General features: G+C 39.4%; 2 protein-coding genes across 5 annotated transcripts in view; one reads left to right on the top strand and one right to left on the bottom strand.

The window, feature by feature from the left end:
• Nucleotides 1-14503, bottom strand: part of gdpd5b (glycerophosphodiester phosphodiesterase domain containing 5b) — a 47970-nt gene extending 33467 nt beyond the window's left edge. For all 3 annotated transcript variants that reach the window (XR_009678285.1, XM_061073211.1, XM_061073212.1), the window contains exon 1: nucleotides 14148-14503. The gene's annotated coding sequence lies outside the window, so the exon portion shown is untranslated. The remainder of the gene's footprint in view (nucleotides 1-14147) is intronic.
• A 5823-nt stretch (nucleotides 14504-20326) lies between these two features.
• serpinh1b (serpin peptidase inhibitor, clade H (heat shock protein 47), member 1b) lies at nucleotides 20327-24081 on the top strand. Of its 2 annotated transcripts, XM_061072937.1 has the most exons (8): nucleotides 20376-20423; nucleotides 21082-21113; nucleotides 21967-22116; nucleotides 22230-22422; nucleotides 22553-22823; nucleotides 22929-23027; nucleotides 23118-23350; nucleotides 23455-24081. In XM_061072937.1, exons 3-8 carry the CDS (start codon nucleotides 21998-22000, stop codon nucleotides 23755-23757), a joined length of 1218 nt encoding a protein of 405 aa, XP_060928920.1. In that variant the 5' UTR covers nucleotides 20376-20423; nucleotides 21082-21113; nucleotides 21967-21997; the 3' UTR covers nucleotides 23758-24081. The 2 variants fall into 2 exon arrangements, with proteins under 2 accessions (XP_060928919.1, XP_060928920.1); XM_061072936.1 differs by lacking the exon at nucleotides 21082-21113 and having other exon boundaries at nucleotides 20327-20423.
• The last annotated feature ends 223 nt before the right edge of the window (nucleotides 24082-24304 follow it).

The raw sequence follows: 24304 nt of genomic DNA, 5'->3' as shown, positions 1-24304 counted from the left end.
TCAACTAGATTGTGTTACAAGATGTTGTGGTTCATAAATCGATGAATCAGACCATTAACACAGAACTGAACAATGTGACACTCCAAGCTTCACAATCTATATTGTAGGCCACTGTCAAGTGATCTTTAATGTTCTCTGTATGTTAATATAACTAGATACAAGCACTTTGGTTCGACTGACACTACTAGACTCCAAAAACAGCATGAGTAGTCTTTTCATAAGCAAAAGAATAAATACAACACGCAAAAATCTATCTGCATTTAGTAATATATTGAGTCTTCTGAAAACCAATCATCAACAAACATCATAAATTTCATCTTTTCGTGATCATGTCTTAACAATCTGAACTGAGATGTGAATTGACACAGAGTAAAAGCACCATTGAGACTTGGCTAAACCCTGTGGCATCAGAAGATGCCTGTAAGGGAGCTGATAAATGACACATCGGTGATAATGCACACGCTAACAAGCAATGAGTCATTACATCAGAACTATATTACAGCTAGCTCAGCAATGACAGTCAAAAGCGCTCACTCGAGAGAGACTTGCCAATGTTTTAAATTAGGTCCTAAAAGATCCATCATCCCTGCAGCAATACTCTCAGTAACTCCCAAAACGCACCTCTTCTGCTGTGTAGTCTAAACAAGCCTTTGTTGCTGCTTTCTGAAGTAAATCCTGCCACTTCCTGTGCACTGCAGGACAGAACTGCAATAAAACAAGCCTGTGTTTACAACAGCATATGTGCACACTTTTATAATCCAGCCGTGAATAGTCATTATTGTGTTATGATAAATAGAATATTGCACTTAATTCAATATAAAGATTTTTTGTTTAAAGAGGAATTTACATTACATTTCATTTAGTTGACGCTTTTATCCAAAGCAACTTACAATAAGTACATTCAACCATGAGGGTAAAAACCCAGAACAAGAATCAAAAAAGTACAATTTCTTCAAAAAGCAAAACTACAAAGTGCTATAAGTAAGCGCCATTTAAGTGCTACTAAATTGTTAGTTTAAAAATTTTATTCAAGGTATGGTCTGAAGAGGTTACAGATAATGCACTTAAGAGTACAAGCAAAGGTAAGCACAGATAATAAGGAAGAATACACAAAAGCAGGATACACCTCACACTGCTTTCTTTAATTTCTCACACCATGAGACAAAGCCGGGTGAGTTTCCTGGGATACAAAAAAATAAAGACATGTTCTTACTGGCCAGTCAGACTGCATAATGTATGTTATTATTATTATTACAAAAAGGGGAATGGGAGAAACTACGATCATTAGATGACTATTAAATAAAATTTATAAAAAAAGAGAGCTGTATAGAAAGAAAAGGGACAGTCTAGCTCTCCTTTAAACGATGATAGGTCACAAAACTACCATTAAATCTGAAAAATGATGTGCTAACTAGACCCATTTTCCTAATTAATTATTTGTATCCCCTTACATTGTATCATAAATTCATATTATCCTGTTGGTACATTTTGATGGCAGCAAAATAATGCCTGCAATCAACTGTATCATGAAGATCAGACCTTGTTTCACAACTAAATTTGAAAAAATTTCAAAGACAATGATGTAGCAATAAAAAAAACAAAATTAACAGACTCGCGTTCACTGTTTCATATGACCGTTTCACAATAAATGTCTTCTCAGGCTGTAAAAGAAACAGTTTCATTTAGTTTATTCTCCCTGTGTGCTGTAAAATAAAATCAGCCAAACAAGTTACACACATCATAATATGCTGACAGACTAATGAATACCCTCTTCAGCTATGTTTGAGTTGAGGAGCAGAGGATTCAATTATGACGTCAGACGAGTGGGAACACAAAGTCTTGTAAAAAGTACGAGGTAGTGTCTTTCACCCTCTGTGAAAACAGATTTCTCGCTCCTACCAACTTGTTTTACGTGTTGTTGTCAAATAACTTATAAGGTTCCAAAACCCACTGTTTGAAATCATCAACATATGCACTGATTTTACATTCTACATTTCTAAATCAAGTTATCCATTTACTCATTGTCCTCTTCCGTGTCATGAAACATCACCTAGTTAAGTAGCACAGAACCCTTCAGTTGCAGCTTCAGAAAAGCATACAACATATTTAAGTTAGTCTTAAAGTATTACATGTTGTGCATTAACAAATATTGGGGTTTCCTTTCAACTAGAACTCAGATTTGTTGTAATTATTAATTCATAAAGAAATCTTCTGCATTAACCACTCAAAATAATGTTTGGCAAGTGTCCATGAACAGTAATCTTAAGTGCAGTCATAAATATTATCAGTTCAGCCCAAGTTATCAACACACCTGAGAAAATCCCATTATCATTCCCATGAGTCAGTGTGGTGTGTGGCAGAGACTCTTGCCTTCAGCTCCTGTTCCTCCTGAGTCTGACACCACAAACCGCCAAGAACTGCCCTGTCAGCTGCACCAGTCACTGACGATTTTACATGGACAGCAACTATTAACCTTATTGTGAATGTGACACTATTTCGATCATGATGTTTACATGAGTTGCTAATGAATTATTCAGTTTCACATATTAAAGAGTAAGCTCTGGTTATGACTCAAGTCTATATTAAATCCTAACACTTGTTTACAATCGAACATGGGCATGTATCATCCAGCAGTTTGTATGTCAATATAGGGCTGCATGATTATGGCCAAAATCATAATCACGATTATTTTTATCAATATTGAGATCTCAATTATTAATCACAATTTTTCATTAATTTTAGGGACAACCTCTTAGGAAAATATAAATAAAATAGTATCAACACTTTTTACCCAAAATTAAAACAGAGCACTGCTTTCACTTCCTTGTTGTGCTACATTCCAGCTAATGTATTTCAGGCCTATGCAGAAAAGGCAATAACAAGGTGTTAGGCCGCCTAACACCTTGATCAATTATACTGCAACCGTTACAGTATAATTTATCACCCTAAAACTGAAGCATCATAATCTCACCTAAAGGCTTAATTTTAAAAGAAAGCTACAGTTATTGCTACTTGGCAAATTATTTATTGGACACATGTCTTTGGCCAAATGAAATGCGATTGCATCCGTTATTTCAGTGCGTCTTTGGGAGGTGGATGGATACGCTGTTGCGCTATGCAGGGTCGCTCTTATGGTTTTCTTGGTTGACGTTAGACAGGGACGGAGATTCAGTGAGGTAACGTTAGCTTTGGCCTTAAGGCATTCGCCGTACTGTGGTTTGTGGTGAGGATGTTATAATGTGAATGTATAAATACCTCCATAATTTGATTAAGGTGAGATTATTCCAGATGTCTTAATTCGATTCAAAATTAGAAAGTTATTCACAAAATGCTGTTTACATCGCAGTCCATTATTTGGATTATTGCCTTAATATGGTTGATATTGTGGTATTGGTTTCCAGGTCAACATGTCTATTGATAGCCATAGCACATGTAGAAGGAATTTGATTTAGGATACTACTGAAAACATCAGCTTCCTTGTGCGTTTCAGACATATGTTAAAGGTCCACATGGTAAGAAAAACATGCTTATAGTTTCTCAGCCAGGTAGAGTATATTTTTTCGATTTATGTATCCACTAAATCCAGGCATCTGTTGCAAGAATTACCAAGGCATTTCAATAGCTTTAGGAGACAAATGATAGAAAATAGCCACAGATTCCACTTTGTGAGGGCCACCAAGGTCAACCATGCACTTAAGAACAGGAATGTGACATATAAGACCTGAGACACGGATCAATGTTTCTCTATCTCTCAAAGCGTATGACAGCAAAATGGAAAAAAGAAGAGTTGAGTATTTGACACATACTTGTTCAGAGACACTTGTTTCAGAACATTGTGGCCTGACAAATGAGAATAGTGTTACTGTAAAATCCTCACAAGGGTGTTAATGTCCTTCCTGCTCATATGTAACTACTATTATTTCTGAAACTAACAGAACCGATTACAGCAATCATGTTGAACAACTTTATCCTCTATGAAATTAACAATGCTTAAAAAAAAAAAGGCAGTGTATTAATGTTACAGTTAAACAGATAAGTAGGAGTATAGACAGCTTGATGGAGCATAAACAACTCACTGTTAAGAGAATGATTATTGTCTTCTTGTGCCCAATTTTCACAGCAGCTTACAATATCAATAGATAAACTCGCAATAGCGTTGCATATATGTTTACATGCTACCGGAACTTGCAATACAGCTATCTGCTATCGCAAGTTCTCACTCATCTAGTCTCGGCTCTTTAGGCGAGAGCTTGTGCGGTTTATGCGCACAAACATGAGTCCAGGAGGATATATGAGAACATTTAGGCGAAAAACATGGTGTTAACGACGCCATTTTGGGTCAAATTTGAATGCCAAGGCCAAGGGCACTTGGATGAAACCACATGAGCAGTATGTAGGCATTTTATGTATTTTTCTGTCCTTTTTTGGACGTTTGAAAAGGTTACTTCAACTGTATTGGATTTGGCTGCAACGCCGTTTACCCCTGAAACTACAAAACTGATTTGTGGACTCAAACACTCATTCCTATCGACAAAGTGGTGAGTAGATAATGAGTGAATTTTGATTTTTGGGTGAACTATCCATTTATAGCTTAGTTTGTGCCTTGCAGGGTAGTGAACAGTGAAGCAGTAGCTCAAAGCAAATGGGGAATAATAAATAAAAGTAACAATGAGGAGAGATGCATTGCAAACTGGTTGACAGAGGCATATAACTTGAATAAGATGGGTTGGGGGGTGTACGGACATGCTGACAATCTGACACTTCTCATCTCACTGCTCATCAGAATGACAGCTCGTCAATCTGAAAAAATATGGGGGAGAGATAATCCAAGAAACTAAAAATAAAAACAATTTAGAATATTGAAAGCAGGAAGAGGAAGTACCATGACTCTCATAAATTCCCATTATTAGGGCATGGATCAAATGACTGGGAGAGGAAAAGTAAATCGATCTAATTTAAGGTTCAAGTGTATCAATTGTGGAATTATAATTAATTTTTCATCCTGAGATCATAAGGAGTATAATCATAAATACGAGTATGAAGCCACCTTCTAGGGCTGAAAAAAACAGTAACAAAGGTTTGGTTTCTGAGAAAAGGGGATTTGATAGAGAAGCAAAGTTGGTCGAATAGAGAAGTATGAGCTTGTATGTAGCTGCAGGGACAGAACTTGGCAAAGCAATGTAGAAATCAAACAATAAAGTCTTATTATGAGCTTTATGGAGCCTTGTGAATGGGGGGGGGGGGGCATTACTGATTTAATCGTTTTTTGCAAAATCAAAGCAATACTTCTCCACTGAGCCATCACCTGTGATACCATGAATAAATTGGAATCTACATTTTGAGCAGCTAAAGTGCAAGGATAAAATTATTACTGATGCTCCTTATACATGTGTTTCGGAGTATGATAGAAATGTAACACCCGCAGTAACCCTTTGTGGGGTTTGAAATCAGAAACTTCCTGCTGAGAGGTGACAGCACTAACCTCTGATCCACCATGCTACCGTTTAGGCAGCTGATGCTGTGTGGGTCTGAATAATTATCACTTTAAAGACTAGATGACACAGACTCTCTGTTTAATGTATATTTGCACCGAACCCCCTCATCAACTTCCACAAAGCCTGTGGTTATAGATCTCTGGAGAGGCACTGAACAGGAAAGGAAGCATCTAAGACAGGAGGTGGATCCAGCTGAGAAGAGCCAATGGACATTTACAGGAAGCCAAAGGCTCAATGTCAGTGTCCATGATTCATACACAAAGGCCCAGTTCAGACCTGGTATTAGCTTCTCAAGTGATCTGATCTCAAGTGGAAAGCTTCATGTGCAGGTGTGAACACACCCAAGACGCATCAAGGATGCGTTTGCGAGTCGATCATTCAATGAAAAGCAACATTCTTTTGGCTTTGACACAAAACATCCCTAACCACACTGAAACACCACCTTACTCAATCCAATTTAATTATACACAAAACTATTTGGAAAAAAGTGTAATTAAAACCTGATGATGGCACTAGCTGTAAAGTCAAAATGATAAAAGATAAGAGGCAAATTAATTTGTCCCACTTATCATGACAATCCATCCAATAGACATTTCTCTCACAACTACAGATATGAACCTCAAGTTAAAGGAACACCAAAGATAACCAAAGTTAAATCATTTAAGTAGATAAAGACAGGAAAAATTAGATTTACCAAAATTGATAACAACCCATTTAGTAGTTGTGAAGCCATTTCATTCTGAAACATTGACCCTTTTTCCTGACGAGAAGGATAAACCAGTTAACAAAAACTAAATGTTACCATTCATAAGACCATGTCGTTAGAATGGCTAACAATGCAAATGAACAGCAGTAATATAGGCTATTTAAGAAAGGCTATGATTTTCTACCCTACATGAAAGCAGCTAAAAGTAACAAGCCTGCAAAGATAAAAACAAGTGTATTCAGATATACTTTCTGTTTCTAAAAAGACTCATGTATTGGGTGAGAAAGAAGGCCAGAACAAAAAGACAGGAGGATAAACATAGTTTTGGGGAGAGTAGGGGGTGTAAAGAGGGCCTCTTGTCAAGCTAATTTCAGTGTGCCATTACCAGCCACATCTGGATCATATTCAAGCTTTATATGAAAAGGCTCTTTTTTAAATCAACTTTATAGTCTCAGTTTCATCTGGGTTTGAAGTTCCTTCTTGCTGATCATTAAATCTGTGATCGTGAAAGAGAACTACGCTTGAAGCTTCTACCCAGCTAGCCTTGCACGTCAGCAGCTTACATTAAACAGCCAGTTCCAGCAATTCAAGCACAAACTGGTTAAATCACCGAACAGTTCATAAAATGGTTAATTAACATGGTAATGAGAGAAAGAAGTATGCAGATATTTTTAGATACTTGCCTACATAAAAAGTGCCCATGTATGCATGTAAATAATGGATTTTAGGCAACAGCTATACCTTCAATTACATCTTCAACCCGCTTGAAATACTTATCAAATAAAGATCCAAATTTGTTTTTTTGTCACTGCTTTCACAACCGCCTTTCCCCTCACCGGTCAAAAGAAACCACTGTGACAATCAATCACAGAGTTGTTTTCTTCCTACAACACATAAGTGTAATTATGTTTCATAGAGGCATGACACATTCAGGTTCTCAGGTGATTTAAATGATTTGTTCTTTGGCTAGTCAGATTGTTATAGTGAAATCTGTGACTGTAATGAAAGCTACATGCCTTGCATATCACTGATTGTAGTGCTGCCTGGCAGAAAACTTTGAATAATTCCTTGTACTCAACCTGGAAACACCAAGCAATGGCAGGTGGAGTTTTGACTGACCCCCCCCCCCCCCCCCCCCCCGGCCTCTCTGCCTGTTAGGGCTGTGAAAACGAATTCTGGGGCCTGTTCCTGATCATAGGTGATACTGTGGTGCTGATACTGTGGCCAGGAAAGCAATCATCTGACAAAGACATCCGTGGCATGCAGAAACATGGTGGAAACCATTGTTGTACTGTGTGGGCAAATGGGAAACACCATTGGCTCAGATCACTAAGGCCTCCTCAGTGTGAATGTTTTTCATTGCAAAGAGGAGAAGATACTACAATTATCGCATCACACCTCTGCCAACAATTTAAGTTGCAGAAAATATGGTCAAAGTCTCCTCTTCTTTTGCTGATATTTGGTGTTAAAAGAAGGTCATATGAGTTTTTTGTAGAAATTAATGTTACAGTGAATTTGATCTTTAGAATATAAAATGTCATCACTTGATTCAATATGATTTGTCTGAAAATTTGTCAGCGGCCAATAAAGACTATTTGCTTAACTTTTGGGGGCTGTCATATTGTCCATTTTTAAATACAGTCTATGCAGTAAATGGACAACAATTCCTCCAACCACGGCTGTTGCGAGGAAGGGGCCAATAAAAAGGTTGGTGGACTGTCATGTTTTATAAAGGTACCATCTGTATGTCTGCATGAGGGCTCTTCACCACCATCTGTGTGTTGACATTACACCAAGCTCTGTCGACTACTGTACAGGCTGTCTGAGCCCAGGAGGCAGGAGCAACCACAGTGAACTTGGCTTTCTGAAAAGAAAGAGAAAAGCTCAGCTTTGTGTTATTCACATGAACAATTGTGTTCTTTAAATTCTATTAATGTAATGGTTACACAAAACTGTTTCACCAGTAATAAAATAGTGGTCAAGACAAGCACAGAACTGCCTATCTGACATGAGCTCACATCATGAAATACCATGAAAACATCTTTCCTTCTCCAGTTCATAGGATTAGCTAATAATAAGTGGCAATTCAGAGATACTTGATGCACTGAAAATATGAAACTAGAAAGCCTCATTCTCATATTTCTAAATTTACGTTTTCTCAGCTGCAAAGGTCAATATTTGAACTCTATGGTGAGGGATATCAGATGGTGGGAATATTACCAAGAATGAAAGAAAAATAAGCAGACCTGTTATCCAGTCAAGGAGGTATTGTTGCCGTCTTTCAAAGGGGAACCTCAGCTTTGACAAAATAACTGTGCACCTCCCTGCTTGTCTGAGGGCTTTGAAGCGAGCTCAAGTTGCCGACTAGAAAAGACGGTGAACTAAAGCCCCTCACGCTCGTATGGGAGCTCAATTAATGGCAACTAGCCCTGGAAATTTTACCTGTACTGATAAGGTGAAACACTTTATATATATTCTGTCTGGCTCTTAACAGATGGTGCCCATTTCACAACAATTTGTGACAAATCATAGTAGAGACAGTAGAGGCCGTCCACAGATTTCATGTAATGTAGAACAGTGAACTGTCGACAGTGACAGGATCTGCTATGCATCGCAAATATGAAGCATGATTGACACGGAGGGGAAAAGGCAAGGCTCTGACCTTCTTGGACAATGGATGATCTAAGCTCAGTCCTCCAGTCAATCCTGATCTCTGACCTATTGAAAGCTGTGGACTGAAAGTTACTGACCAAGCCTGTGTTATCACATGCAGATAAAAAGGTGCAATATCTCAATTCCATACTATTTACAGTCAATATGTTGTGCAAGATTGTTCTTTTCAACATTGTGAAACAAGGCGCCTTTGTTTGATGCATGTCACTGACTGTGTATTCAACATCTGTTTTGAAAAAACAAGATTTTATAAATGCATCCGTTTCCACAGCACATATAACATCTATACACCTCACCAGCCCCCAAACAATAACAGAATCTAGCTCTGGAACCTTCTAAACGTAGGGAAAAATGTATTGTAGAAGGAAAAATTGTTGAAGAAAAGAAACAGCAAGATGTAACATTCTGTGTAAATGATAGTCCTCGGCTGAGTAAAGGTTGTTATAAACGCAGCCTTGCACAAATGATGTCCCTGCTCGTTTTCTCAAATCTTTATCCAATTGTTACCCAATCCCATGAAATGTTTGCTACTACTTCAGTCAGAGAAACCACTGAGAAATCAAATGTTTTTTTGTCATGTGGGTGCTGGAAATAAATAGCAAAGGTTTTCAAAAGTACTCCTGCTTTGTGGAGGTTCATTATCATTACTGGATAAAGGCAGAGAAGCTGAATGCAGCTGTGAGACGGAGACATAGAGGGTTGGACTTAACTTCCCTACTTCAGGGTAGCAATAACAGGAAGATTTTGACATGTCACAGGAGGAAAACCGCCGATATTAAGAATAACATTAACAAAAAGCTCTGTTCAGTTCAATTGTCCCTTAAAAGTCTTACAAGTCTCACTCTGGATAACTCTCTACTCGTTTGACTGATCAACTGAGATCTTCTGATATGAAGCTAGCAAATGACCTACAAATCTTTCATAGGATAAATGCTGGGTATGTTTCTTAAATAACAGGACTCTCCGGAGGGTTTAAGCAAGGGGTGATGCATGGGTAGAGCATGCAGTAGGCAGGACATTATGTATAAATTCAGCCACAAAAATCCTGTTTTTGTTTTAAGCACATTGACACACTCTTAAATATTCTTGTCTTTCATAGTTGACATCTTCTTTGCAGTCTTCTACATGTATAGCTTCTACTTTTCATCCTAAATTATTTGCATTCTGTTATTGCCTTTGTCCTGTGTCATCAACATGACCATTCACTTGCAGTGAATTCTCCTGACTGTATCCTCACATGGGTTCACTCTGACATTCTCTGGAGGGGGCTAGCAGGAAAAGCGCAAGAGAATGTCTGACTCAACAGTTCAAACACCTTTTCCAGATAATTTCAGGAGAATATCTGGGGTTCAGTGCATGACGTCAATGGTCATACTGTTTGGAAAGTACATAAAAGCTACAATTATTCAAATAACTCTTTACAAATGTGGTGAGCAGAACAGCATCTCAGATCACATTGACCCTTGAGGCTGGTCGTTTACAACTGCAGAGGACAGCGTCAGAATCCTTTCCTTTCAGCCAAGAAAATAAATCTTTGGCTGCAGTGTCCACAGGTTGAAGACAAAAAAATATATAGCCTGGTCAGATTCATCTGGATTTCTCCTGAGGCTACAGATAATGGCATTCGAGTACAGTGATCGCAAAATGAAGCCACAGACCGGACCTTCCTTGTTACAACAGTCCAGACTGATGTTGGTGTCTTGGCACACCTTGGCTTTTTTAAATCAATCATTGTTTGATTGCTACAGACTATTGTTTTGCTATGTGCATCCCTTTATGGCAATGATTTACTATGTTGTAGTGGCTACTTCCAGCAAAATAATGTATCATGACCCAAAGAAAATCTCTTGATCCATGAGCTGAATGTGATTTTATGACATTTTATGACATAATCCCACCAACATGGAGGAGAATCTCAAAGGAATGCTTGCAATGTCTTGTAAATCCATGCCATCGAACTGAGGTTGTTTTGAGAGCAAAGGGAGGCCCTGCCCAGTATTACTATTGTGTGTTTGATAAATCTCCACAACAGATCTAAAAGGGTGCCGAGTGTCTGTAAAAGAGTTTGTAACCAGTAAGTGGGTTTACTCCTGTACATTCAGCGCACCACATTCCACTGTTCTATTATATCTCCCTTTATCATCAATTTATTCTCTTAAAGAGGGCGTATTATCCTCGACTTGATATTTGTATTCTGAGAGTATCTTTGCACGATTCGCAGTTCAAAAAGGTCATAATCAAAATGCCTGGTATGCAGACCCTCAGTTGAGACTGACTTAAATAGACAATATTATGTCAGACCACCTTATGACCTCTTCCTTTGAATTGTATAAATCAAGAGTGATCTTTAAAGCACTGCTTACACAACCCAAGCCATTTCAGCATGGCTGCACATAACCTTGCCTTAATTCTATTCTAATCCAGCCAAATTTAAGAAACTGTAGACATGCATCAACTGCGACAAATAGCCACGGTAAAGGCCTTCCTCCCACAAAATGACCTAGAGAGAGTTATCCATGCGTTCATAACCTCCCGTCTTGATTATTACAATTCCCTGTATGTAGGCTTAGACAAATCCTCCATTAAACGCCTGCAGCTAGTCCAAAATTCTGCTGCTCGCCTGCATACATACCATATCACACCCATGTTGCGCCTCATACACTGGCTTCCTGTTTACAGGATCGTTTTTAAAAGTCTTACTTTTAAATCTCTTAACGGACTGGCTGTGTCTTACTTATCCGCACTTCTCTTTATGCACAGTCCAGTTAGGGAACTGAGATCAGCCACTCAACTGCTCCTTGACAAACCTCAGACAAGGCTTGAACCAGAGGTGCTCGCGCCTTCGCGGTAGCCACTCCAAACCTGTGGATCAACCTACCACCAGACATTAGATCTGCCCAGTCTTTACCACACTTTGAATCGCTACTAAAAACACACCTGTTCTCCAAGTTGTTCTCCTCAAAAGGTGAGAACCTTTCATCGCAGCTGATTTTATTTAGCATATCTTATATTACATTTTTTTTAAATCACATTAATTGTATTTAATTTGTATTACTTGCACTATGATGCATTAAATGTTACTGTCCTTTTGTTGTACCATTACATCGGTAAAGCACTTTTGTCAACCAAGTGGTTTTAAATGTGATATACAAATAAAATTGAAATTGACATGTTAAGTGGGAATTTTTCCAGATATCCTCAAAATATCAACTCTTATATAATTTTCTCATGTTCTGCATAATCACTTTGGGTATCATAACTGAAACACGTTTTTTCACAGTGATGGCTGCTATCAGGAAATGAGCCCGTATCTATACTACGGTGGCCTTGAAGTGCAAATCACAATGGCAAAAATCAAGCAATAAAACAGTACAAAAAAGGAACCACAATGAAAAAAAAAAAATCGCAAAACACAACATTAACTTCTCACAGAAAAGTAGGTACCGGCTATCAACAAGGCTAAACACTGATTGGACAGACGTACTGGCCATCTTTTTAAATGAGGGAACTACTGACTGCTTTTCGTTAGCTTTTTCTTGTGGCTGTGGAGTTTTGTAATTTGTTGTTTAGTGATTTGCCGTTGTAATTTGCACTTCAAGGCCACTTCCCTAAACAGGAGCATATAGACAACTGTACTGGAAAAGCAAGTAATATCAACAACCCAATATTCAACGCACTGCACAACACAACCCTTGAATCCTTTTAAAGTGATAAAATGATAACAGCCTGGCACTCTCCACTAGTCCTGACTCATCCATTTATTGAAACTCTGAGTAAACAGGTTCTAATCTCTTTGAAATACTAATTTACATACCTGTGGGCTGTAAACAAATGTCATCTGTCAACTGGAGCTCAGAACAAACACAAAAAAGTGTTAGCTGTTTTTACTGGAGATGAGGAGTGACAGATGGGGAAGTGTTAAAAACAGACTCGAGGGATGTAACGGATAGAGAAACTGAACCAAATGGATCCGCTCTAGCACCCAAAGATTTTTAAGATGCTGTTCAACAAATTAAACTCAAGCATGACCCGAAGGAACAAGGAGCTGGTTAAAACTAACAATCCCTTCATTTAACAACTTGAGGTCAAATGCAAAGAGCATTCTGGAATGGAAAAAAAATAACCTAAAGTTCGAAATCAAGACCTGGAATACTAGAAACGGACGAATAAATTGATCAAATATATGGATATAGCTAACTAATAATGCCCTGAAGATTTGTCTAGTTGCCTGTTTGTTATTATTTGTATGTTTTTATTGTGAGTGTGATTATGGGCAGATGTATGTAAAAGTATAAATATGCAACGTGTAAAAGTATGTGGTCAGTACATGTATGTGTGCAATGTATGTACATGCATACTGACTTATATTTTTAGTTGTCATAACTATTAAGACAATTTACTGCACCATACTTTATTTTAGACACCATAAAAAACATGAATATTGTAAGATTGCTATAAATATGATTAACATTGAACAAAGCAAATTTTTGTGCAATCTTGTACCACTACAATTAAGTATATGTTTTTAACACACTATGACCGTCTTTTTTAATATGCTAAATAATGCACAAGGAACATCAACATGACAATCCTCATCCTCAAACGAAATTAATGGTGTCATGAATTATTCAAGTGAGTAGGAAGAGTGCTGCAAAACGAGTAAAGAGTGGGGAACAATTTTGATGGATGAACCAACGATCAGCCTCTGAAGATCGACTTGCATTATGAAGATTTGTATTGCATCTATTATTTAGTGGGCGATACACTCAGAGGATGTGAAACACATGCAGGCTAATGAAACCCTGGATTTCATGGGGTGAAAACAATCATCATGGGTGTGTCCCATCCAGAGAACTGAAGGACGATCACTGCTGTAAGCACGTGATGGGTAATGTGTGTGTGTGTGTATATATATGTGTGTGTGTGTGTGTGTGTGTGTGTGTGTGTGTGTGTGTGTGTGTGTGTATACACACACAAAAGGAAAGAAATGTCAATCCTGAAAACCTAACTACCTTGTACTGACATTAGGACACATGTTAGCCACTGTTGCCATAGTTTTATCCTGTAATAATAATAATGATGATGACTTGTGTTATTCAGACTCAGGGTCCAGTTAAATTAAAACACAACATTGATTAAAACACATGCAAAGACACAAAGATTAAGATGTGTACTATACGTATATCTAGATACATATATGCAACATAGAGACAACTATACCAATGTGTCCACGGTAGGAACTGGTGTAGGAACTGTGGAGGTTTCACGCTCACCTGTTTGCGGGCTGCTGCCACTTCTCTCCTGCCTCAGCGTGAGGTGTCAGCGGCTTTTCTCTGACTTTCTCCCCGGCGAGCAGAGAGTCAAACCGGGACAGCCCGTGTGGGAAGTGACGGGCTGGAGGTGAGCAGCTCACCGGTGGAGCGTCAAAGCTGCTGACACGGTCGAAGTTTTACACCGAACACAAAGGAGGGGAGACGGAGCCGGGCGAACGCTTGTCAGCTACAAGAAGTCCCGCCTCATGTCCCCTCTTCGTCCCGGGTCGGGTTCCCTCTGCCGCTGCTGTCCGCGGGTACACGCGTGTCTCCTGGTGTGTGTGTGGCGGTGTCATGAGCACACACCGGCGGGCTGACAAGCTGAGGGTGGGGGGGTGCAGGGAGGGAGTGAGGGTCGCCCTTTTAGCTCCAGCCCTCCCGTAGTGCGGGGGCGAGCAGCGCGTTCCCGACACGACTCCACCGCCAACCGGCGCCTTCACGGCCACGTCGTTAAACCGCGTAGATTTAAAACTGTAAGATATTTTTCAGGTCCCAAAGTGACTTCCCGCTATCCTGTGCTATAATGAGCACCACTTACAGAGAGATGTCTCCGCCTCTAAACTGAACTACCATCCGCGGTTGGTTTTCCCAAGGTGAAAGCAGAAAATCCGATGGGCCGTGAACGCAACAACATGCAATTATTTTCAAGCTTGTCCTAGACATATGGTCTGAGGTCTGAGCAGGTATCTACGGAAGCCTATTGTATTCAATTGAGGGAAAATCTGTTTTTCCTAATGAACATTTATTTCAATTTTTTTTAATTATTTTTTATTGCTGTTACGCTTTCTATGCTAAATAAAAGCTTATTTTGGTATTTTTAGAAAGGCTGTGACATTAATTCCCTTCCTCCCACTATCCAGAAAAATGTATTAAAAATATTCTGGAAATGAACTCTGCTATCTTGTCCATTTGAGGCCAGGAACTGTGCTGTTGCGATCAGGGGAGGGAGCTGTTGGAAACAGAGTTCCACCTATACCCATTCTCAACCAATTGTGAGTCAGTCTCAGCTGTCAATATTGATGTTTCATTCTGTTTTTATAGCATTACATGATTAATTAAAACCAAACTTAAAAAAATAAACACTTGATTAAACATCAGTGTTATAACAACTACCTAAAATGACAGGAACGATCTTTGAGAAAGAATTAAACATGTTTTACTCTTTGCCTTTTGACTGTTTTGATCCATGTCCTATCCACTAACATGGAGGATACAGGATTTATGACCTATGGTGCAGCCAGTTACCAGGTGGCAATTGAGACGCTTTGAAATCACTTTTTTAGGAGAAATCATGTCGTCCATGGCTTGGATGAGGGTTTTGTTACTTACACCATCAGATCTGAGGGTTTATGCCTCTTATTGTTATCACTTTTGTTTTTTTAATAATGTGATTGTTATACAATTAAAATTTGATACCTTCCAGAATCTATGTAGCCCACTACATCTGAAAAAAAAATCCAAATGTACCAGGTCAATGAATTCACCTTATGATCAAAGCACAGAGGGGAGTTCAGCGACCTTTTGGGAGCTCCTATGTGTGTTTTCTAGTTCTGTCATCTTCAATCCAACAGAGTATCAGATGACTCTTTAACGTTAACCAACCAGGTGCGTAGATGCTGTTTTACACGATTTCTTACATTTAGAACAAACATCTGGCAAGTCAAACAAGTGTGGAGATTACATCTCCAATCTCCCAACCATGCAGCCACTCATGCTAGTGGAGACACACACATGTACACACACACCTTGACAATGTCTCTCCATGTGCATCCACAGGTGGGGGGAGCAGGGGGAATGTTCCTCCCAGGGTGATTTCCTGTGGCATATCCCTATTTAATGTGGCTGACCTGGGCTTCTCTGCTCTTCTCTCCACAGGTTTGCATTAATCAGAAGCTCCAGCTGCCGAGTTGTTGCATAGAACTCCACCCGTTGTAAAATGCCTACCAGCATCCACAGGCAGGAAGGAGGAGGACTGCTGGTAGGGGTCTCCTGTGCAGGTGGTGTCACGTGATGCAGCCGGGGTCTGGAGGGAGATTTTTATGACTGATAACGTTTGAGAGGAAACGGAATGCACTTTAAAAAAACTGGGAGGAGGGGCGCAAAGAGTTTGACTGTGTTATTGTTTAAATGCCAACACAACAGTTGATTCTGACTTTGAAGGTCTGCTGGAATTTGGCGGCAGGGTACGATCTTTCGAGAGGCCTCTATCATCTCCAGAGAGACATTTGAACAGAACTCACTTTGTATTACAGTTTAAGGAGTTGGTATGAACATAACTGCATGCATCTGAAATATGCACGTTTATATTACATATACAGTACATGTATGTATAACTATCCCACAGGTGAAAAGAGTGAGGCCTTGATGTTGAGATTCAGCTAAGAGCTCACAAATGTTTAATTTCAAACTTTGATTGAATATGATGGAATCATTAAAGCAGACAAATTAATATAATATATATGTAATATTTGTAACCACCATCAGACTAAGGTGATCAGTGTGTGTAGAGCTCCTCTTAATGACTCTAATCAGAGCAGCTTTGCTTTTTCCCTTTATCTGCCAACCAAGTGTGTAACTTTACGATGTTTGCGTGTCAGTCCTAAAAAATCAATCATGTCTGTTGTGAGTTTCAGGACGTTATTTTGAAGAAGATAGTTACAGTCACATACATTGGTGGTTATTTATCTGGTAGGTTTTTTACTCCATCTAGTGGTTGTTTCTCCACAATACAGTTGCTGGCAGTTTATCTGTTGTACAAGTTATGTCTGCTACACGGTTCAGACTTTTTGCAGTTGCTTCCTCGTATATTGTAGATATTCACAGTAAATACATATACTTTAAATGTAAAGTTATTATAGAGCTTCCCTAAAACCATACAGGAGTTGGTGGATGTCTTTGGTTTACTTGCAGAACTCTTCTAATTCAGATTCACTCATCTGCATATTTAGGCTGGTAAATAAAAACTTGCAACAACTAATTAAAAAATGTATTTAATTTAATTTTAAAACATCTTTGGTGAAAAAGCAACAATACAAACTTGAACAAATACTGTTAAGGAAACTTTGTGTGTCTCTGAAAAAAATTCCAAACTTTTCCCACCAGGGGGCATCTTCACTCTACATCCAAACAAAAGAAAACTACATTTCACAAATTCTGTGGCCAAAATACACTTTTTTGTTATTTTAGGTGATTATATCTTTTTAATCAAATTATATTTCGTGGGTAATTTATTTCCTTTGCAAATATGCAGGTAATGTAAGTAAACATTTCCACAGATGAAAAACTTCTCAGTTCTCAATCTTGAATTTTTTATCATTTTACAAATTCCAATATTCAGACACATGAATGATGCATTTCGTCTTATTGGTATGTCCAATATGATGAATATTCTAACGCACTCAATTATTTATTAAGTTAATTTTATGTAAATTTAAACTTAAATTGTGCTGTCATTTACTCTTTTGAATTTCAAGATTAGTTTTTTTTATTCACGTATTTAGCTTATTGTGTTAAATGTATTAATAATCACCACATTCATTTCTCTTTTCCTTCTAAACAAAACCAAACTTCTAACCAAGCAACCTCAGGCACGTGTCTTGCTGATGGCGTGCCAACTGCAAAACCTTGTTTTGTTTGCTATTATGAGTGAGAGGTGATTTAACATTCAATCAGCACTTGACAACCTCTCTTGTTGCCCAAGGGGTCACTATTTAAATACTGTCAGTTCCACTGATTATGGCCACACTGTCCAACAGTGTGAACTTGCCTAAAATGGTATGTATAAATTGTCTTATGTGGGAAATACCAGAACTGAAGTAACAGTTCTAATACGTGAAATAATACAGTGGTGGTCTATCAACCTGCTCTCATAGACCACCATGGTGAACAAAAATTGACAGAAAAAATCCTTAAACAACTGCCATAATTAAAAAATCGGTTGATATTATCCTACAAAAGTTCAATCCAAATTCCTTCACCAGAACTGAACTAAAGTTACTGAGGGAAACTAGAGATCAAAATCCAGATAATTTTTAGCAACTGCAAAAGAGACGGCAGCCGACCAAAACTGGTGCTGAGGCTGGTGTGATGACGTGCAGATGTTGAATGGGCTCTGGTCCTCAAATAGTATTTTGTGGCATTTTGTTGATTAACTCCACCCTTTGAGGCCTGCTAGTCTTTCTCTTTTATTGGAGTCCCTGGTGGAGAAAACGTGACGGACATGTTCCTGGTTCCTGCCTTTACCGACTGTCTTTGAAAGAAATCTGACAATATGTTCACATTCAATTTGCTGAAATATTGCATCATTTCTTGTTACGTCTACAGCACTGAAATCCCTCAGTTTGTGTGTGGTGGTGGATCAGAAAAGTGTTTCAAGACCCATACTGTACACATACTGTATTTAGATATACTTAGTAACATCACATGTGTGCACTAATGCTGCATATAATAGGAGCCTTTTCTTAAAAGCTATGCAGTAAATCTATGTTCCTTTTATTGTAACTATATAGATTTTTGGTCTCCTGCTCATGAGCTTCCTCTTATTACCCCATCTTAAGTCTGTGCCTTTATACCTCTCAGGGAACACAATCAAAGTATAACTCTTTAAATGGACATTAAATGTTCTTGGGGATTTGACTTGCTTGACCCAGAAATACCCCCCACTCTCCACATGCTGAGGAATTTGACTGCTGACTGTGGCTCCTGGGGTTTTCTAAAAGAATGACTAGCAACCCCCCCTCCCCCCCCCCCCCCCCCCACACACACACACCCCTCCACCACACAGCAGGAAAGAGGCTGCAAAAATGCTTTGTGCATCTCACAAAGTCAAAACTGCTAATGATGTCAATGTCCCCACTATATGGCTCATGTTTTAAAACATCTGTAAATTTACAACATGATTTGATTATGGAGATTTAGTTTCCTCAAACTTTTGTCAAACTTTTTCAGTACCTCCCCCGACTGTCACTCATCAGTTGGTATGTCAGGACAGTTTGCTGAGAGACGTTAAAGAGGAGGAGTATGGTAATTAAGAGATTGTTGGAATTCCTCTGATAGGAAAAACACTGTGATCCAAATTTCATAATGTGCAAATTTAAGTGTTAACTTATCCATCTACAGTTTTGTTCTGCCCTTCAACAGCATTTGTAATTCATGCGCATTCTGGCAAGACCAAAAAAGTCACAGTCAATTTTATTGTCAATTCTGCCATATGTACAGGACATAGATGGGATTGAAAAGCTGTTTCCCTTTAATCCCCCGCGTAAACATATAAGTAGACGAAATATATAAGTACACAACAGTCATAAATTAAGTACTCAAGTACACACCATAGTACACTGTCCAAAGGCACACGATAGATAGAATGTGAGTAGTGCAAACCAGAATAGCGCAAAGAAGAAGTACAAAATACTTTGTGGGGAGTAATTAACAAGTATAATAGCAGCAGATGTAGGATGATACCAGCATCTACTGAAAAAAAAAAAAAAAAGTTGAGACTGATCAGGGTAACATACCTTACGCCTATATCTTTACTTTAATATATCTAAAGCAATATTGCATGAATTGAAAAAGGAGGTCTGGGAGTTGGCTCTCCTCAACACCCACATTCTTCAACCCCCCTATAATTAGCAGTTGAGACGGACCTACGTGGCACTGTGGGGGTGGGGGCAGTGGTGGTGATGGGGGCTGGGCTGAGGATGTTGCAACTTCCGAGAAACATTGCTAACGAACATTACCAAAGAACAACAGCTTCTTTTCTCTGGTGTCTCGTCGGCTGAGAGTGCAGACGGGTGGTTTCCCTAAAGAGGCTCACACAGTCCCACAAGCTGCAACAGCTGAAAAACACTTTTCCGTGTGATGCAAGTGGTGTTGGAGATTGAGTCAGCAACGGCAGAAGGACCTGAAGGCTAAGCATTATTTTTTGCACATCAGCAAACCACAACTGATCCACAGTCAGATTTTCTCTGAGTTTCTCCTCAGCCATTGTGGTAAAAGTCTCAAAGCTGAGCCCAGACCAGTGCTGAGGAGTTCAACTCCAGCCAACCCCTTTCTGTCCAGCCTGTGGGACGTCCCAGCTGCAACTTCCTAAGGATAACACAGACACCCCTCATTTGAATATCCCATTCCCACTTCTAGAAAGTTCTCTCGCAGGGTATAAAGAGCAGGAGAGTGAACTGACGTTACATTACATTCACAGGACACAGCTCAGACGGGACACATAGAGTGAATCTGTGCCAGGTAAGGATTGGAAGATAATGGTCTTTGTTTTCAGGAGGGAACGCAGAGGGTGAATTGGCTGCTTTGTTTTTCAGGTTTAAGGTTTCATTCCAGCATTTTTCCATTTTCACCAGTTTAAAATCGTGCTGTCTGACCTGCATATTTCACATGACTTCTTTTTTAGGAAAACAACTCAGGAGTGCTTAAAATCCTTCTTCAACTTATCCCAGCATGATGATTCTCATATTAGTTCGCCCCCTGCAGGTCACTGCCTTGTTTAGAATTCAAATGTATTTCAGTACAAATTCAGTGAAAAGTTTGATATATGCACCCAATCAAGCTTTTTGACTTAATCTGGATCTATCACGGTTTTGAAGATGGGTGGTTCATCTGTCCTCTAGAAATCAGTTCTGCTCTACTGTGGCACGTCTGATTGGATGACATTTTTTCTGGGTCACACACCACAGACAATGAAAACTTTTTGCATGTCTGATCGTGTGTGAACAAGCAGAACAGACTTCCATAATAACCTCAATTTGGAAGTCTCTAATTCTCACGGATGAATAACTGTAAAAATAAGACGGAGGAATCAGATGCCAAAGAATGTTTCCACCAGAGCCTGAATAATGTTTTATTGACTGCTCTGTGGAGATTACTACATACACCTCTTGTCTTTCAGAATGAAAATCGCAGACATCAAAACATCTCAAGGTATCCTAACATGATGAAAAAGTTATTTCTGCTGTAAAACAAGTTATGCAAGCACAGAGATAAATACAATGTATCTCTGCAGTGGAGGATTGTTGTCAGAAATGTGCCAATTTATTACAGTGTTAAGGCTATGAATCTAGTTATTCGTTATCTTTTATCAAACAAGGACAATGCACTAAAACGTTGATCTCAAAATGAGCTCTCAGCTAATTTTCACCAAGTTTTTGAAGCGTATTCCAATGTATGATGCCCGTAAATGAAAAATCTGATTGCGCAAAGGCAGTTCTTTGTTTGATGAGATAAGTTAGATTCAGTGTGAAGTAGGTACAAACTCTTGTCCGGGAAATGAGTGTTGCTACAGAAAACAAGTCGAACATTTAATATCCTTTCCACAGGCTTTGGAAGAATATGCTCTTTAAACAATATCAATGCAGACGAGAACAGTTTGCATTGATTACAATGAATGCAGGAAAATTAGGAGCCATCTTGTTACAGCCTCGAGTCTGCACAGAGCTTTACACGCTACACAGTGGCTTTACAGCTGAGCCTCTAGCTGCTGCTGACGTGGCGAGGAACATGTCTGCCTCAAATTGGAGGCATTCCCAAGCTTCTGTGTGGGCAGATCCAGACCTGCCCTGCCTCTACCACAGCTCCACATCCAGTCTGTGTCCTCGCAATTTCCCACTTCTTTCTACTCAATATATTTGATATATTAATATAGTTCTGAATGTTTATTTATCCACACACTCCCTCCATGGGGAAATGCATGCTACTCACAACATGATTGATTTGATTTTACTCAACCACCCCAGGTTAAGTAATGTTCACACAGTAACTATCTGCTTTTTTGCAGGCTTCTACAGCTGCATTCAGAGACAGACAGGATGTGGGTGACAAACATTGCAGCTTTCTGGCTGCTGGCCCTTGTGGCCTCTGCAGAGGACAAGAAGCTGAGCAGTCATGCCATCACACTGGCTGACAACAGTGCAAACCTGGCTTTCAGGTCTGTCCATCTGACAATAATCATTTATAAACTGATGGCTATACATATGTAAGGTTAATTTACCTGACTGGGCACTTGAAGAAAGCACTGTTTTGTTCTTGTTATTTTTTTAGCCTCTACCACAACATGGCAAAGGAGAAAGACTCAGAGAACATCCTCATCTCTCCTGTGGTGGTGGCCTCCTCTCTGGGGATGCTGGCTCTTGGTGGAAAGTCCTCCACTGCCTCGCAGGTCAAAACTGTCCTCAGTGCTGACAAACTAAAGGACGAGCATCTGCATGCAGGACTGTCTGAGCTGCTCTCTGAGGTAAGTACACTGATACAATAAATGAATCCTTATAATAAAACTGTTTTATTTCCTCTTATCCTTTGTAATTCTACCCAAGAGGCCTTAAAATAGAGTTTAGATTCACAGATCGTATGTTGTTTCTTCCCAGGTGAGCAATGCCAAGACACGCAACACCACCTGGAAGATTAACAATCGCCTTTATGGGCCAAGTTCCGTCTCCTTTGCTGACGATTTTGTGGAAAGCAGCAAAAAGCACTATAACTTCGACCATTCAAAAATAAACTTACGAGACAAGAGGAGCACTCTGAACTCCATCAACGATTGGGCGGCAAAGTCAACTGATGGCAAGCTTCCCGAGGTCACCAAGGAAGTACAGAACCCAGATGGAGCCTTGATTGTCAACGCCATGTTCTTCAAGCGTAAGTATAAATAATCCCTTTGATTCAAAGTCAAGTTATTACATTTCTGATCATGACTTAATTAAATCAGAGGTGTAACAGAGTCTTCTTATCTTTGTCCCACAGCTCACTGGGATGAGAAGTTCCATGAAACAATGGTGGACAATCGTGGTTTCCTGGTTACTCGCTCATTCACCGTTGGGGTTCCCATGATGCATCGTACAGGTGAGTTTCTCCATCATTGCTGATTCTTAATGTCTGACTCAACAACAGTGTGAACTAAATATTTAATTTATTTGACTGCTTTTCACACAGGTCTGTATGATTTCTACGAGGACACTGTGAACGGTCTCTTTGTGCTGAACATGCCTCTGGGGCAGAAGCAGGCCTCAATGATCTTCATCATGCCCTACCACCTGGAGCCTCTGAAACGCCTGGAGAAACTCCTGACCAGGAATCAGGTGGACATTTGGCTCAGTAAGATGGAGAACAGAGCTGTGGCCATCTCTCTTCCTAAGATGTCTTTGGAAGTCAGCCATAATCTGCAGGTAAATGGTGGACAAGTGTTGATTTGATGGTTCTCACAAGCATAGATATATTGTGCATACAAAAAAATGTATCTGAGCATCGCTGTTTTCTCTATCTTCACTAGAAACACCTGGCTGAACTTGGGCTAACTGAAGCCACAGACAAAGCCAAGGCGGATTTGTCCAACATTTCTGGAAAGAAGGACCTCTACCTCTCCAACGTCTACCATGCTTCGGCCCTGGAGCTGGATGTTGATGGAAATCCGTTCGACACCAACATCTTTGGCTCTGGAAAGCTGAGGGACCCTAAACTCTTCTATGTGGATCATCCGTTCATCTTCCTGGTGAAGGACAGCAAGACCAACTCTATCCTTTATATCGGCAGAGTAGTTAGACCTAATGGAGAAAAGATGCGCGATGAGCTATAATGATGACGTCATCAATCGTCTCAGGTAGCATTGTGACATTTTGTCAGGATCCTGTGTGTGGGTGTTTAATGGCATGACTGGCTCGTGAGCACATTCTTTTCTTTACATCCTTATTTTTGCCAGTGTTTTAGCTGCACAGATTTTTTCCCCTGCACAAAATTAGTTTGCAGTGGATAAGTGACAGACATCTGATGCTTAATTAATGTTTAGCTGCCAGCAATATTGTGCCATTTTGCTACTGTAAATGTATTTTCCACAAAAAACTCTTGGAATTGTGTGATTATGAAATAATATGTTAATTTTTCAATATAATAATACAAAGGCTCTTGTGTGGTTGTCATATTTTCTTTTTCACCATGCATGTCTTAATACCATCAAAAGGAAACCTGCAGTGGTGAACAGAGTAATATGAGTATGCTAGGGTTTACACTCAAAGGAAATGGGATAACAATCCTTCCAGTTGGCTGGAGGTCAGATAATCCTCCCAGGTCTGGAATGCAGCAATTTGAAAGTGGCTGCCCTTTCCTTGCATTGCTAATCTGCCATA

Source organism: Limanda limanda, chromosome 6 (genome assembly GCF_963576545.1).
Source record: "Limanda limanda chromosome 6, fLimLim1.1, whole genome shotgun sequence".
NCBI lineage: Eukaryota > Metazoa > Chordata > Actinopteri > Pleuronectiformes > Pleuronectidae > Limanda > Limanda limanda.
Note: the sequence above shows the minus strand (reverse complement) of the source record. Positions and strands in the feature narration are given on the sequence as shown.